We start from the raw sequence: 14,840 nt of genomic DNA, 5'->3' as shown, positions 1-14,840 counted from the left end.
CAACCGGGAAAGGTGCATTCTGAAGGAAGTTCACGGTGGTCCGCTGGGAGGTATGGAGGTCGCTGAAGGTCACATGGGGTTGTCTCTTGAAGGTCTTGGGGGGCATTAAAGGTAACTCGTCGAGCTCGGCGAAAATGCAGGTCGAACATGGCGAAGGTGGTCAGACCGCACATGCCTGTGATAGGGGAACACTGAGCACGACCATAGACCGCTGAGGGTTATTTTACGCCACTTAAAAGATTACCAGATGTCAGAAAGCTGGCATGTAAAGTCGGTAGTGACCCCGGGCTGGTCAACGTCGTGCTGTGTAACAGAAATCACTGAGTGATAACAAGATTAAGAAGCAATCGCCAATGGCTAACGAAAATTATGTACAGACTACGCAGATTGTGGCATTGGTTCGGACGGCACAGGCACCTTGTGCGCTTCAGAGGATGGAAGTGGCCGGCTTTGAAGGTCACGTGACCGATATAGAAAGATCATTTACTTTGGACTGAAACGCACGATCAGTTTTAGGAGAACGTGCTGCCCGGATCGCTACACATCAGTAGTTGTGTTGATGGGGGCAGTGGCGGAGCACACATCACCGCACATCTGAGCGGTGGATCACCTTCTGAAAGCTACAGATGGCCCTTGCGATAAGCACCGTGGGCTCACTTTAGTACGTGATTGCATCATTGTTGGTCTCCAGCTGATCAACAACAATTTGAACTCATGTGGCTCCCGGTTTTGCAAGCCCCCATCTATTATACAAATAGATCAGTAAACTTCGGCAGCTTTGGCACAAACTGGTGCTGGTGGAGAAAGAAGCAGGATGCATATCAAAGGGGACCGGCTCGTTAGACAGAAATTAGTGGTTACGGGAAGGTGCCTAGTGATGCGAGCCAGTTCCCGATGTCAGCGGAATATGGTAGAAAGTGATGTGGTACTCGCTTGTTTTCGAGGTCATTGGAGGAAACCATAAGCAGATAGTTAAAAGCATGTTTTTGACACTATTACATTCTCCAGTCTGTTGTTTATTGTAGACGATAAGATGTAGGCAACTTGCAACAGCCGTTTTAAAGCGATCACCTTGAGGCTAGGCGCCGTTTGAGATACGTATGCCGTAAAGCACTCGCTGGATGAAAGAATAACGATTTGGTGTAGCGGCAGGATATCGATGGCGTGGCTCGTGGGTTATTTTCCAACGCTTTTCCACCGAGCACTGCATATTGACAGCAGTTCTTACCGTGTGTCTTCCTACTCACCTGCAACTCTTAATGTTGTTTGTGTAATTGACATACCTCTTTCGTGTCATTAATGCCGCTAACGTATTTCACGAATGCTTCAATTCGCATTCTGTGCGTTTCATACGTGGTACGACGCAGCCGCACACTCAAGCTTTCACAAAAACTTAACGTTTCACTCAATGCCAGTGATTGGTTGAAATACACGGAAGTGCTGTCGGCGGTATATGTGGCTGTGTTGAACAGCATACCATATGCTGTTTGTGGCGATAGCGACCCGTGAGCTCTGAAGTAGGGATAAGCTCTCATCCAAGGTCAGAACGCAGGACAGACACACTTCGGCCTCCACGTTCTCGGCACAAGTCATCAGGCATGCATTCGCGTTCCCAGCGTATCCGTCAGATGCGATTTGTCCTATTGCCAGTGTTATCACGTACATGCCTGCGGGTGTAATAGTGCTTTTTATGCCTTAAGGAGAATCATCCTTCTCGATACCCAAGATTGATGCACTGATAGGCCTTCAACATGACATACCGAAGGAGATAGAGTGTTTAGAAGCATAATGAATGCAAATATGCCCTCACATCCTGAGAACTATGTCTAGGTAGTCATGGCCTAAGAATGCCACCATAAATAAAACATGGTAATACATTAGCATGCACAATGCCCGACCGGTTATCGCCTTGAGTTATAAGTATTCATCTCCAGCTCGCAAGCGATATGATCTCAACTTCACCTCACAAAACGCCCGTAGTGGTAGCACTTGCCGGCGTCATGCTTGGTGCCAGGACAATGCCAAATGACGCTCAACTTCCGAGCGGACAGACGAGTGGCGCAGACGGACAAGTAACGCCGCCGTACTGGGCGAGTAACACCGCCGTGTTGGACAAGTGACGCCGCCGTGTTGGTCAAGCGACGCCGTCATACTGGGCGAGTAGCACCGCCGTGTTGGACAAGTGACGCCGCCGTGTTGGACAAGTGACGTCGCCGTGTTGGATAAGTGACGCCGCCGTACCGGGCGAGCGACGCCGCCGCGACGGACGAGTGACGCCGCCGTGTTGGACAAGTGACGCCGCCGTGTTGGACAAGTGACGCCGCCGTGTTGGACAAGTGGTGCCGCCGTGTTGGACAAGTGACGCCGCCGTGTTGGTCCAGTGACGCCGTCATACTGGGCGAGTGTAACACCCGCCGTGTTGGACAAGTGACGTCGCCGTACTCGCGGCGAGGCCGCCGCGACGGACGAGTGACGCCGCCGTCCGCGATCGGAGTAACCCGCCGTGTTGGACAAGTGACGTCGCCGTACTGGGCGAGCGACGCCGCCGCGACGGACGAGTGACGTCGCCGTGGGCGACGACGCCGCCGGAGACGCAGTGACGCGCCTACTGGGCGAGTACACGCCTGACCGCGCCGTACGGCGGCGCGCCGCCGTGACTGACGAGTGACAGACGGTGACGCCGCCGCGTGAGACTACGCTGACAGAGCCGACGCCTTCTGCACACGCTGATCCGCCCCTCGCGTGCAGGTTCTCGGCGGCTCCTGGTGCGCAGGCGCGCAAGCAAGAACCGAGCCGCCTTCGCCGCCTGCCGAAGCCGGACGAGTCGGAACCCAGAGGAGCTTAAGCAGGCTGCTGGCGCTCATTCAACAGCTCGGTCAGTCCAGCAGCGGGCGACGGCCTCGCTGAGTTAAGCCTGTGCCACGGGCGCGAGACATGGGAATGCGTCGCTTGGAGTCATTTCTCACTGCGATTTTTGTAGACGCCCGGTTCGAAGTGTGACCACGATTTATCGCAAACGTGCGATGTCTTGTCTCACAAGTAGCGCTTGTCTGACGTGTAATCGCGGTCGAATGCTGATCGGCAAAACATTGGTCAGGCTAGGAAGCGCGGCAAGGTCGCGGCGATGCATGCTACGTTAACCCTCGCCCTGATGCGGAGTTTTCCTTAGCGCGGACTGATAAAAGGGAGTAGGGGCGATGCGGCCCTGGCCCCTGGCGTTTCCGCACTAGTGAAGATAAAGATTAGTGTAAAACACCAGTAGATTGTTTTCAATGAGCTCTAGCGATTGGTTCTAGTTTTTATATTGCTGGGTTAACAATTATCCCAATTATGTCATGTCAAAGTTCAAATCTTCCAGAAAATTACACCTTTTCAGACGGTAAGGTCTCCACAAACTACCTTAGGGACGGGGGGGGGGGACAGGTGAAGTATGCTCCCGTATCAGGGCGAGTGTGAGATCGTTATCACTTGGAGGAAAGATCAAAAGAGAAACTGTGCGCTATACTGTAATTACTTTTCGGGATGGTGGGGAATTTTCCCTGCGCATGATTTGTTTATTTAGTACGACAATTCCAAAAATCACTCCTTCGGGAAATTTAATTAGATGCATGAAAAAACGACGCCAGTCAGTGAAGTTCTAAGCGTCTTGAATAGCGGTATGTTGGAATGTCATTTGCGGTCGGCTTATCAGATTTCGCACATTGAGCACAAGGGCCACAAATATAAGTTATGGACATAGTTCAGTCCCGAAATCCGAAGAAATCCATGGCTTATTTATATAGAAATCCATGGTTTAGTCCAAATCCACCACCCAGGGGAACTTGCGATATGGAATGTCTTGTGCTACCCTGCATATAAACTCCAGCCTATTGACCGCCGTAGCGCAGACACGCTGGCGCTGCGACGCTTCGCTGTGCGGACAAACCGCGAACTCTGCGGATATCAGATGTGATTGCTGAGCTCACATTCAACATTTTCGCCGCCAACGCTATGAAATGTCCCTTTGGGTGACGACACACCCCTGGACGTGCATGTTCCCTGCGTCCTTTGCTGACATCATCACTCATTGTCGGCAGGCGGCCTGGACGCCGTGCAGAAGCTGCTAGACGGGGGCGGGGCTGACGCGGTGGGCCCAGGGCTGCTGTCGGCGAAGGACCGCCAGACGCTGGTTAAGGTTATCGGTGGTCAGACCACCACCACCGCCCGGCCACGGTGAGTACTGACGTCACGAGCGCTAGTTTTCTGGGCAGGAGGAAGGGCCATCGTTTAATGATCACCGGGTGAGTTGATATGGACTGCGATCGTGCATGTTTTGCATTGCAGGAGGCAGCGCTGGTGAACTGTCACACCTGGATTCTTGTGTTGTTTGTTGGTTTGCAGATTGCCTGGTGATATAACTCATTTCCCGGGTGGTACTGACGCCGAGACGCTCCGTTTTCAGCTACTCTGCGATCGCTCGCGAGCAGCCCTCCGATGGGACAACGCCCGGACCGTCGTCCTCGGACGAGGCGGAGGCTGAGCCTGAGAACAGCCGCCCCCGACTGTCCCTGTCGCGCCGCCCGCGGCCAGAGGTCACGCAAGACGGACCCGAGGGCACTGGGTCAGAGGCCGTCAGCAACACCCGCCGTCGGCCCCAGTACAGCAGCATCCAGAGGAACAGGTGGGTTGGTTTCTGTGGGGCAGCGCGGTCAGGCGCTGAGTGCTAGGATGTTGATGGTTGTATCGCGTACAGCGTTAGGCTTGTGGCTTCGCCGTGGGGCCTTTACAGCAAACTTTGGTCGCTGTGCTGGTGTTTTTAGGGTTCGTGTGGCGCACGCCGTGAAAAAGAAAAATACCGAGTCTGTCACAAGCAGTATCTCGCAAGATTCCACATCTTTTTGAGCTGCATGTCTGCGGACGTTGTGACTTAAAGCCACAAGGCTGAATACGTCGACTGAAGCTGACGAGCTCAACGAATTTCTGCATCTAATTTTCAACGTCAGCATTGACTGATAAGATCTGGCTGAATGTCGAACTCTGATGGACCGAATGCACACAACACATCATCTCGTCCGGACAAGCCATCACTTGACAGGCAGTTTAATCCTATTCACATGTGGCATGCTTGTGAAGGCACTCGTTCACTTCAAGTCCGCGCTAACAATGTGTATCAGCTGATACGGATCTCGAATAGATCAGCCGATAGTCCCCAGTGCAGTCCTCTCCACGGCTATACATATATTTGGTAGCATCGTGCTTCTGCGCTGGTTGTGCACTGCGATGGATAAACGCTGCAGTGAGTTGTTCAGTGCATTAGCGAGGAACATTATTCACATAAATGAGACAGAAGTATAGCGTTATTCCTCGGAGAAAACCAGGAGAATGAAGATGTAGTTGGGTTGATATTTTTGCAATATATCGAAACAATAGCAAAAGGAATTCACTTATGTCATTGTTCTCTCCTCTACTCTCTAATTCTCCTGGTTTTCTCCGAGGAATAAGGCTCATGCTACTGTCTTATCAACGCTGTAGTGAGGACGGCTCTTGTAATGCTGAACTTGGATGCTGTTCTCTTGATCTGGGTTGGAAACGGTGGTATCTTGTAGGGTATCCTTATAAGCTGAAGCGCTCTTCCTCCAGTTCAAAAAATTAAAACGGGAAGAACCGTTCCTTTAATATAGGGAGACAACGAAAAAATTAAGTGGGTGAGTGGGAAACTAGGCAAACATTTCTTGGAAACGGAGACAGCACCGAACTATGCCATGAGAGAGCACATCCACCCATCACAACCACAGCGTCCTGACCCCGATCGCCCCCCCCCCCCCCCCCCCTCAGGCAACCGCAGACAACGCCAGCTGACGACAGTGGCGATGTGACGTCATCCGGCAAGGGGCGGCGGCAGTACGTCACGCTGCGGCGTGGGCGGCCCTCGGCGACGGCTGATGAGGACGGGCAGACCGCGGACGCTGACTTCGGCGGCAGAAGGTGAGGCTGCGGAGATGCGGCGTGGTGGCCAAAACACAAGGCGCCCGCGGGCCGATATCGCCATGCCTCGAAGTGTGTGGTGGCATGGTGTGACGAAACCTTTGGCTGGAAGCCTGAGCGTCGGCATTTAATTCTGTACATCGTAACCCGGAGGCCTTTGGCTGCTGCAGTCTGACCAGGTTCGCTACCTGTCCTTTTTACGATCCGTCAGGCAGCTAAGCGCCACTAGGACAGACCGCTATCCTACCACGAATCTCATTGGCGTGCTCCTCCAGCAATGTGTTGTGTCGGGGCCAAGTGTCAGGCGTGTGACAGTTGTGACGGTTGTTTCAGATATGTCACGCTCAATCGGTCTCGTCCGACGCCTCCCACCAAACCGGAGCCTGACTCCGAGGACCAGTCTGATCCGACAGGGAGCCCCTCGGAGGTCAGTGTGTGTCCTGGTCGGCCGTGCTTTCTAGACGTTAGGCAAAAGCAGCGTTTGTATATAACAGCTAGCTCATGTTAGAAACGGGAGGATAGGGCCGACCAGCTGCGAGAAAGCGATAACATGTGGAATGGCATGTTTTACGTGTGTGCTCTGGCGTTTGTTGTGTGATGTTTGAACGCGCGCATGGGTCTACATCCAGTCGTGTTACTAACGCTTTAAGTGTTCCTAGAGCAACGTGTTTTGGCTCTGCCAGTAGTTGATAGAAAGCTGTTCGAAAAGCGGCCATCAGTCAACCAGCTGAACATTGCTGTCTTAGCTGAGTGGACGTCCTGCTACTGCAGGCTCCCTCCGTAGCTGTCCTAGCCGGGAGCGCTGCCCTAGCGACCCGCCCCGCTGCCCTAGTGGCTGCCCTAACGCGGCACCGCTCTGATACGCGGTGCTCGGTTTCAGGTCAGCACGGGACCTGACGGCGCGGGTCTGCCCGAGCAGAACGAGGCCTCGGCCGGCGCCGGGCGCGACTCCCCTAACGCCGCTAGCGAGGCCTCCAGCAAATTAACCAATGACCCAGCTGGGTTCGAGTCGCTGCTTGACCTTACAGACGAGGCTGCCAACAGCCTGGAACCCGAACCCAAACGCCGGGTCCGCATTCGTCTGCGCCGACCGTTTGACCGCTCTTCAGCGGGCCCCACGGAAGAACCTACGGAGCGACCGACAGAAGAACCCACCGAAGGACCCGAGGAAGGGCTGACCGCGTCCGAAGCGGGACAAGATAGGCCCTCGCGTCGGCAGGATGAGCGGAAGATCCGCGTGATCCGTCTGAAGCGTCCGCGCGACCGCGCTGGGTCGGACCGCAGCTCAGGCGAGTCCGAGAGCTCCCCCACACCCCCGCCGGAGCTGCGCGACAACGAGGTCACAATTGACAACCTGGAGCAGACCAGCGAGGCCGAGCCTGCCGGGTATGGAGTCCTCACCACAGTCCGCACGCCGCTGTTTGAGTCAGCCCTGCAGGGGGCGCGCGAGGGGGAGCCCACGGCCGCGCCCAAGCAAGCCGTGGACGCCATCGAGACCGACCGGCGAAGAATCGAGTCGAGCGTCAGGACGTCGGCGCTGTTCGACAACGATCTGCCTCAGGCGGTGAGTGCGCGCGGGCCGGCGGCGACTGGCCGTCGCGCCCCCCTACGCCGTGGAGGGTCCGACTTCAGACTGAGGAACACGCTGAGGCGACTGGACAGCTCGCGGCGGCGGACTGGACAGGAGACCACGGATGAGCGGCCGGAGCTCGGCGGATCGCTGCGCAGCCGAGTCAGGAGCGGTCTGCGGCGCCAGGGCGAGGAGCCCGCTCCTGATGAAGCGCGGGAGGCGGTCGAGGAGCCGCTGGATGTGACCACGGAGTCTGCGCTCGAGGAGACGACGACGCAGCGCGGCCTGCGCAGGATTGCGCTTCGGGGCCGCGACAGGCTGTCGGCGCTGCGGGGAAGATCCAGGGACGGTGGCCGGAGACGGCTGGCCGAGCTGGTGTCGGAGTCGGCCACAGAATCGCCCGAGTTTACTGCGGACGCCGTCACTGATGTGGAAGCTGAGGCGACGGAGAGTGTGCCTGAGGAGGTCACTGAAGACCCTGCAGGAATTGCGGCTATCTTGGGCAGCGCACCCGTCACGGAGCTACCAGTTTCGGCCACCACAACAGCGTCTTCAGAGTTGCTAGAGACAACGACGGACGGGCTCGAGACAACAACCGCTCTGCCCGATCTCGGCGAAGTATCAACGACAGAAGCGACTCCTGACGCAGATAGCTCTCCAATTCGCAGCCAGATCCTCCAGGAGGACCCCCTTCCGGAAGAGAAAGAGGAAGCTGCAGAGGCAGTCGAGCGGCCCGGCCGAAGGGGCCTTTTCCGACGTGTGCGCCCGGTGGAGACTGAAACTGCCTTGGGCACGGCAGCCGATGGCTCTGATGTCGAGGAGGACGGTCGCGAAAGACAATTCCGGCGTCTGCGCCCTGTCGGCGGCCGGAACGTTCTCCGCTTGAGGCGTCCAGGCCGTCCGAGTGAGCCCGTCACGGAACTGCCTCCTACAGTCGCCACAACAGCCTCTGCCGAATCGCTAGAGACAACGACTGACGGACTCGTGATCGAGAGCACGACCATTCTGCCAGATCTCGGCGAATTGTCGACGACAGAACAGGTTCCTGACACGGACAGCCCTCCCGTTCCTAGCCAGGTCCTCCAGGAAGACCTCCAAGAGGAACCGCTGCCAGTAGAGGAGGAGGATGCCGCAAAGGCAGTCCAGCGGCCTGGTCGGAGGGGCCTATTCCGGCGTCTGCGTCCGGCGGAGACAGAAACTGCCCTGGGCACAGCAGCCGATGGCTCTGATGTCGAGGAAGACGGTCGTGAAAGACAGTTCCGGCGACTGCGACCTGTCGGCGGCCGGAACGTTCTCCGCTTAAGGCGTCCAGGCCGTCCGAGTGAGCCTGTTACGGAGCTACCCACTACGGTCGCCACAACAGTCTCTTCAGAACTCCAAGAGACAACGACAATTGGACTCGAAAGCACAACCGCTCTGCCCGATCTTGACGAGGTGCCGACGACAGAACAGACCCCTGATACAGACAGCTCTACGGTTCGTGGCCAGGTCCTCCAGCAAGACCCCGAGGAGGATCCCCTGCCAGAAGAGGAGGAGACTGCAAAGCCAGCCAGACCGCCCGGCCGAAGGGGTCTGTTCCGGCGTGTACGTCCGGCGGAAGCCGACATTGCCTTAGACACGGCAGTCGATGGCTCTGATGTCGAGGAGGACGGTCGCGAAAGACAGTTCCGGCGGCTGCGCCCCGTCGGCGGCCGGAACGTTCTCCGCTTGAGACGTCCAGGCCGTCCGAGTGAGCCCGCCACGGAACTGCCCCCAACGGTCGCTACAACGCCTTCAGATTTGCTGGAAACGACGACAGATCTACTCGAGACAACAACTGCTCCGTCCGATCTCGGCGAAGTGTCAACGACAGAACAGGCTCCTGACACAGACGGCTCTCCGATTCGTAGCCAGGTCCTCCAGGAGGATCCTCTGCCTGCAGAGAAAGAGGAAGCTGCAAAGGCAGTCGAGCGGCCCGGCCGAAGGGGCCTTTTCCGACGTGTGCGCCCGGTGGAGACTGAAACTACCTTGGGCACGGCAGCCGATGGCTCTGATGTTGAGGAGGATGATCGCGAAAGACAGTTCCGGCGTCTGCGACCTGTCGGCGACCGGAACGTTCTCCGCTTGAGGCGTCCAGGCCGCCGACCACCGCTCCTCCGTCGTGGGCGACCCGTCCAGGAGGTCACCGCTACGACCGAGGCACCTTCTCCCACGCTTCAGACTGCAGACGAGGTGGCGAACACCACAGAGTCGACCCTGGGTCTGTTCCCTGAGGAAACCACGCAACAGGGCGCAACAGCTGGACCAGATGAGTACGCGTCTACAACTGAATTCCCGTCCTTAGCTGACGAGGGGGAAACCACGACTGTCGTTTCTCTGGTGGAAGACACCACCGCCAGCACTGAAGACATCACCACAGAGGATTCCTTCACGACTCCAGTCGAACTCGATGCCACTACCACCGAGCAACCACAAGACGATCCTTCTCCGTTGGACATTTTCGGAAGCCTGGGCTTGGATGGCAAGGCTGATCGCGGAAGTGTCGAAGAGAACGCTGGAACTGACGGTGCACGTAACGGGACCAATACTACGCCTCAGGCGTCCGTCGAGGATCTTTTCCGCAATGTGTTTGGCAATGTGAATCCCTCCGGAGAAGAAGCGGGCGCATTCAGCACCACACCACGATCGGCCGCCGTCAACGACATTTTCCGCCAAGTGTTCGCAAATGAAGCGCCTGACACCACTCCGACAGAACCGGATGCTAGACCGGGCAGAAGACCACCGCCAAGAGGGCTCTTCCGTCTGCAGCGTCCCACGTCTGTCCCCGCCTCCACCACAGGCGAGACGGACGATGTTCCCAGTGTGGCCCGCCCATCTCTGCGACAAGGCCTTCGCTCTCGACTGCGTGCAGACGCGGGCACATCGTCCACAGACGAGGAGAACTTACCAGTGCGGGATCGCCTGGCTGCCCTCAGGGCCGGACGATTGAGTCGAGTGCGGCCCAGTCCGCAGGATGAGGTCGCTGCTGAGCCAGAGAGTGAACTGGAGGACAAGACTCCAGCCAGGGAGGGTTTGTTCCGCCGCCTGCGCCCAGCAGGCGGCCAGGAAGCAGCCAGGGAGCAGGAGACCGTCTCGGGGGAGAAGAAGCCCTCGCGCGTGCGAGGCGGACTCTTCCAGCGGCGCCGACCCTCAGCCGTTCTTGGGGACCGTTCTGAAACCGCTGACGCAGACCAGAAACCATCCATAGACGAGCTTTTCCAGAGTGTGTTCGCCAACGGAGCTGTTAGACAAAAGGTTGACTCCGTTGGAAACGTGGAAGCGACAGGTACTCCTGCGAGTGGTGAGGTCGTTACCGAATCGTCTGCCCTGGAAGAGACCACTGATACGGTCGATGACGTGAGCACCACCGTCAGATCTCAGGACACAACTGAGGCCTCAGAACTTGAGAACACTACGCCCGGAAACCCGGAAGTCACAGATAATCCTACGGAGGCAAACACTGACGTCCCAACGACAGAAGGGGTGCCCAACGCAGCTACTACAGAGGCGGTGGAAACTGACCCTGCTTCAACAAGCCGGGGCCTCTTCAGTCGACCTGGCTTAAGACGAAGCGAACCTTCGGCGTCTGAAAACGGAGCCCTGACGGCAAGCAGCGACAGACTAGCGCGCCTGAGAGCCACCCTGAGGAGGCCGACTGTCAAGGCACCGAGTGACGAAGAGCCCACTACTGGGGACGAAAGCGAATCCACAGCCGATGCACCGCTACGACGCCTGCGACAGGGCCTTCTTGGCCGCATACGCGATCGACCCGATCCCTTGGCCTCCGGTAGACGTCGTCCCAGTCCGCTCACGCTGGGCCGCCGCCCCCTGGTGCGACCATCAGACGTAAAAGCAGATTCGCCCGCAGGTGAACTCGACAATTCCACTGAGATTGCCGAATCGACCACAAATGCTCCTTCCATTGGGACATCTCCGCGTACCACGTCGGAAGCCGGAACGGCTGACGGCGTCCAAGAGGCCAAAACAGAGACATCAGTGCATTCGACAGATCCGTCCTCTCTTGCCACCACCGAGGCAGCGACGCCAGCAGAAGAGAACGCTACCGACGAACCTTCTCAACAGGAGACGAATGGTGACGCTGCGCAGCCGAGACTTCGCTTCCTTCAGCAGCTTGGTTCCCCCCGCAAACGTCCCTTCCCCTTCCGACCCTCATCCAGCCGTCGGAATTCCCTCGGAAGCCGACTTCGGGATCGTCTGTCGGTCACTGCTAGTCTGTCTGGGTCGACCACCTCCGACTCACCGGTGAATGATGAGGAGCCTAAAGTCAATGCTGCCGAAGAGCAGACTTCGACGGACGCTGAGACGACGGAGAGGTCGCCAACGCCTAGGACTCGCCGACCTTCCTCTCTTCTGTTCCCTGGTCGAGGTGGTTCTGATGCGACGGGTGCTAGTGAGGAGACGAATGATGATACTCCCGTTGGCGGAGACGTGGTGGCGGCACCTCCAAGACGATCGCTGTTCCAGCCATCCAGGAGACCACCACCTCGAGGAGGTCTGGGCAGTCGTCTCAGAGACAGACTTAACAGACCAGGGCGGGTCTCGGACACGGTCGAGGATGCCTCTGCTGACGGTACGGAATCAACGTCAAGTGACACCACCACCACAGAGAGAAGCGTGACACCAAGATCCCGTCGTCCACCTTCTCTGCTGTTCCGTAATCGCGAGCGGGACTCCACCACTGCAGAAGCAGCTGAGGACAATACCGAACCCTCCCAAGACAGTGAAGCGACGACAGTGTCGTCGTTATCCGGCCTGTTTCAGCGGTCTCGCAGGCCGGCTGTCGGCGGAAGCCTTGGCAGTCGCCTGAGAGATAGACTTGCCAGCCTGGGTGGTCGCGGCAGATCCACTTCTAGTCCGTCAGCGCAGGAAGTACTGGATGAGGGATCTAAGAATGACGATGACATCCCTGCTATTAAAGCTTCGCCTACTACGAGCCCTCGGAAGCGCATACCCACTCTTTTAGCCGGTCTCAGGGAGGCTCAAGAAACGCCCAGCAAGGACCAGGAAGACTCACCTGGGGACTCGCCTACAACGAGTTCTCGGGAGCGCATATCCGCTCTTTTCGCCGGTCTCAGACGGGCTGAAGAAACACCCAGCAAGGAACAGGAAGACTCGCCTGGGGACTCGCCTGCTACGAGTTCTCGGGAGCGCGTATCCTCTCTTTTTGCCGGTCTCAGACAGGCTCAAGAAACACCCAGCAAGGAACAGGAAGACTCGCCTGTGGACTCCCCAAATGAGGATGCAACTACAGAACAGCCGACTTCAAGTTTGTTCCGGCTATCGAGACGGCCAGTGTTGCGTAACAGCCTTGGAAGCCGGCTTAGGGACCGTCTGGCGAGCGGCGGCAACTTAAATGACAGATTGTCTGCCTCCGGGTCGGCAGAGGAGGAGGCCAGCGAGGCTGTGAACGTGGAGGCAACCTCTGACAGGGCCTCAGATATTGCCATCCCAACCCGGCGTCCATCCCTGCTGCGGTTTAGCGACCGCGACCAGGAGGCCGAGCCGGCGGAGGGTGCTGAAGTGCCCGGTTCCGTGGATGCGCAGAAGGCGATTGAGGCTCTGACTTCACAGCTACTGCAAACGAATCGTAAACGCCCGCAAGGCAGCCTCAGAAGTAGGCTGAGAGACCGTCTCGCCGCCACTGCTGACACCAGCACAGCCACCATTCTGTCGCAGCAAGCGGCGCAAAGTGTGTCCGGTGACGTGGAAGCTACCACCGAAGCCACCGAAGCGAAGGAAGTTGACATCAGCACACCCTCTGAACGTCCGTCATCTCCGCTGTTCGGCAATCGCGGCAGTCTCAGTGAATCAGAACGAGAACAGCAGAAGCCATCGCTCAACGAATCAACAGAAGAGTCTGTTTTATCTTCAACGGAGTTGACGCCAAGTCTGGTCGACAGGCAGAATCCGACCGAAGAGACCGACAACCCCCTCGAACCAGCTGGAACCAACGCGCCAGAGGCGGAGGCAACCACGACAGCTACCCCGATCCAGACAACCGCGCGTGCTCGGCTCAGCCTGGTGGAGCAGCTGCGACAGAGGCAGCAACAAAAGAAGACCAGCGTGAAAAGCCTGGTGGAGCAGCTGCGCTCCTCCCTATACGGCAGTGGGGGTAAGCAGGAGACGGTCCAGGAGGAGGAGAAGTCGTCTAGCAGCACAACCGAAGCGGTATACACTGAAGAGGCTGTCACTGAGGCCGGCCCCGGCGAAACAGAGCTCGCTAGCGAAGCTCCCACAGAAGCCACGGACACTTCAGAGACAACTACAGAGAGCAGTATCGAAGTCATCGAAGATGAGCTGAGTCAGACAACGGTCCCTCCGACCGCGGATAGCCTTGGTGTGAACCCTTTCACAGCTCCTAGCACAGTTAGTCCAGTCTCCGCTGAGACCAGACACCCTGGGCTTGAGACTATCGGTACTGAGGTGCCAACCAGCGAAGCAACTACCGAAACATCATTCAGTGCCTTTGGCTTTGCTACAAGTCCCGTGACCGAGGCCTCGTTGGAGGAGCAATACACTACAACAGAAGCGAGGATCGAAGAGGGCGTTGTGTATGCAGTGGCGGCCAACTCTGACGAAAAGCCAGCGCATGACTTCTCAAGCGTGCCAGCATCCGCGATTGAGGGTGCCGTGTTCTCCGTGGAGCGTAACACTGAGTCTACGAGTTTCAAGAGCTTCGCAGATAATGATGCTTTCCTAGATGAGGCTGTAGTGTACGCATCGCCCGCGACCACGGAAAGCGCTATTGATGCTGATTCCGAGACAACACAAACGACTGACCATCGCACAACTGCATCGACGACAGCACAACTGGGCGGCGAAACCACAGAACCAAGTGTCTTTACAACCACCCGGGTCCTAGAAGGACAGGAAATCACCACAGCTGAAGGGGCATCGGAAACTTCGCCTCCCTCAACAGAAGCCGGAAACGAAACTGCAGCCCCCACGGTGTCCAGTGGCGGTGAGACCACGACGACCTCTACGGAAAGTGGGAGTGAAACGGAAGCCTCTACACCGTTGGATACAATCCAAACAACAACATCTGCACCGGTGGCCGGCCTCATTACCATTTCAACGAACGGAGAAGTGCTCATCACCACTGATGGCACAAACGACGACGGGGACCTGACCACCGCGGACCCGTCTGCGACGCCCACCGTGCAGTCGGGGCAGGCGGCGACGCAGGCGGAGACGCCGAGCTGGCACCGCGACCCACGCCTCTTCCGATTCGACTGGCCGGGCGAGACCACGTCACGGCCGGCGATCG

At 57.5% G+C, this 14,840-nt stretch overlaps 1 protein-coding gene across 1 annotated transcript in view; it reads left to right on the top strand.

The window, feature by feature from the left end:
* Positions 1-147: 147 nt before the first annotated feature.
* LOC119095735 (mucin-17) overlaps positions 148-14,840 on the top strand; it is a 16,423-nt gene continuing 1,730 nt past the window's right edge. Inside the window, exons 1-7 of the mRNA XM_037218588.1 lie at positions 148-159; positions 2,749-2,875; positions 4,077-4,212; positions 4,442-4,660; positions 5,815-5,964; positions 6,298-6,391; positions 6,845-14,840. The exon at positions 6,845-14,840 is cut by the window's right edge and continues 1,730 nt beyond it. Coding sequence (XP_037074483.1) covers positions 148-159; positions 2,749-2,875; positions 4,077-4,212; positions 4,442-4,660; positions 5,815-5,964; positions 6,298-6,391; positions 6,845-14,840 — 8,734 coding nt within the window. The remainder of the gene's footprint in view (positions 160-2,748; positions 2,876-4,076; positions 4,213-4,441; positions 4,661-5,814; positions 5,965-6,297; positions 6,392-6,844) is intronic.

This window comes from Pollicipes pollicipes, unplaced genomic scaffold (assembly GCF_011947565.3).
Source record: "Pollicipes pollicipes isolate AB1234 unplaced genomic scaffold, Ppol_2.1 Scaffold_4219;HRSCAF=4965_pilon_pilon_pilon, whole genome shotgun sequence".
NCBI classification, from domain to species: Eukaryota; Metazoa; Arthropoda; class Thecostraca; order Pollicipedomorpha; family Pollicipedidae; genus Pollicipes; species Pollicipes pollicipes.
The sequence above is the reverse complement of the archived record's forward strand: the minus strand, read 5'-3'. Positions and strand labels throughout refer to the sequence as shown.